General features: G+C 47.4%; 1 protein-coding gene across 1 annotated transcript; it reads right to left on the reverse strand.

Moving 5' to 3' along the window:
* Nucleotides 1-696: 696 nt before the first annotated feature.
* Nucleotides 697-1,308, reverse strand: LOC121966448 (protein jagged-1a-like; the record flags this gene model as incomplete). The annotated part of the gene is made up of 2 exons (XM_042516542.1): nucleotides 697-757; nucleotides 1,051-1,308. Coding segments are annotated over 2 exons (319 nt in total), but the record flags the coding sequence as incomplete, so codon positions are not given.
* Between the last annotated feature and the right edge of the window lie 227 nt (nucleotides 1,309-1,535).

The following is a 1,535-nucleotide window of genomic DNA, read 5'->3' on the forward strand; positions in this document are numbered from 1 at the left end:
GACACGGAGCTAGATCATGTCGGTTAGAGGTTCTGAATGTCGGTTTTGATTATTTTTCGATTCATTGCCCAGCACTACTCCTTAATAATATTGTTCTCATTCTTACATTTTATAACAACTTGGTCGCGGGTCCAGATAGGACGAAGTTTTGGTCCGGATCCGGACCGCGGTCCGCCAGTAGGTGATGCCTGGCTTACAGGTACAATGTGATGAATCAGTGGTGTGGACGCTATTAATAGACACCTCCGTGCATATTGATCATGCGCACGGACAGGTGTTTTTGTGGAAAACCTGCAGGAGCGAGACAGTTTTTAAAACTGCTCCAGTCAGAGCGGGCTGTTGGACATGTCCACACTGGAGCGGGCTGTTGGACATGTCCACACTGGAGCGGGCTGTTGGACATGTCCACACTGGAGCGGGCTGTTGGACATGTCCACATTCGAGCGGGCTGTTGGACATGTCCACATTGGAGCGTTTTAAGATTTGAGAGACGTCCTAAAATCCTAGAAATGTCTTAAAATTCAACAACATCCAACATGTATGTTTTTGTGTGTGTGTGTATACATGTGCATGTGTGTGTGCATGCATGTGTGTGTGTGTGTTTTTGTGTGTGTGTGTGTACATGTGCATGTGTGTGTGCGTGTGCGTGCATGTGTGTGTGTGTGTGTGTGTGTGTGTGTGTGTGTGGGCTCTCACTTGCACTCTCCGGGAAGTTTACAGAGTCCGTGTTCGGTGCTGCAGCCCTGTCTGCAGATCGCTTCAAAAAAAAATTGGAAGAGGTTACAAATTACGAGTGACAAGAAAGTAACCTGAAATTTGGAGAAAAAAAAGAAAGAAAAGTGACCAAAAAAAGATCAATAACTTTAAGTAAAAAATAATATTTATAAATACGGTTTTCTGGACATTTTTCCCTATTCCCTAACAAAAACAAAACAAACAGATAATGAAATAACTGTTCTTTAAATTTGCGATGTTGGATTTGAAATTGGATCTGAAGGAACGACACACGGATCAGTGCAGCTCCCACACATCCATTAACCCCTCGCTCACCGGTGTTGCAGTCCGGACCCGACCAGCCCTCCAGACACGTCTTGTTGCCGTTGTGGTCGCACTCGTAGTGGCCGAAGAACTCGTCCCGCGGGCGGCAGAACTTGTTGCAGCCGAAGCCGTAGTAATGCTCGTCGCAGCTCAGGCGGACCTGGAAGCGGAACTGAGCCACGGGGCCGTCGTGCTTCAGGCTCTGCCACCGCCGGCTCGGGTTGATCATCCCCGAATGCACCGCCCTCTCGATCAGCGCCCCGCCGACGCCTGCGAACAGAGGAGACGAGACGCGCTTTAGAGAGCGAAAAAATTGAAAAGTAATAAAAGTGAAACCAGAACGACCGCCACACGAGTTACGGTTTCCGTCCATGACAGCGAAAAACTGAAATTCGACAAATTTGCAGGAATTCTCTCAAAGTTTTCATAAATAACGTTAACAGCAATGACATGGATGCAAGGTCACCGTCACCTTGACCTTTGCTTCCCAAAATTTA

The sequence above is a fragment of the Plectropomus leopardus genome, unplaced genomic scaffold (genome assembly GCF_008729295.1).
Source record: "Plectropomus leopardus isolate mb unplaced genomic scaffold, YSFRI_Pleo_2.0 unplaced_scaffold24621, whole genome shotgun sequence".
NCBI classification, from domain to species: domain Eukaryota; kingdom Metazoa; phylum Chordata; class Actinopteri; order Perciformes; family Serranidae; genus Plectropomus; species Plectropomus leopardus.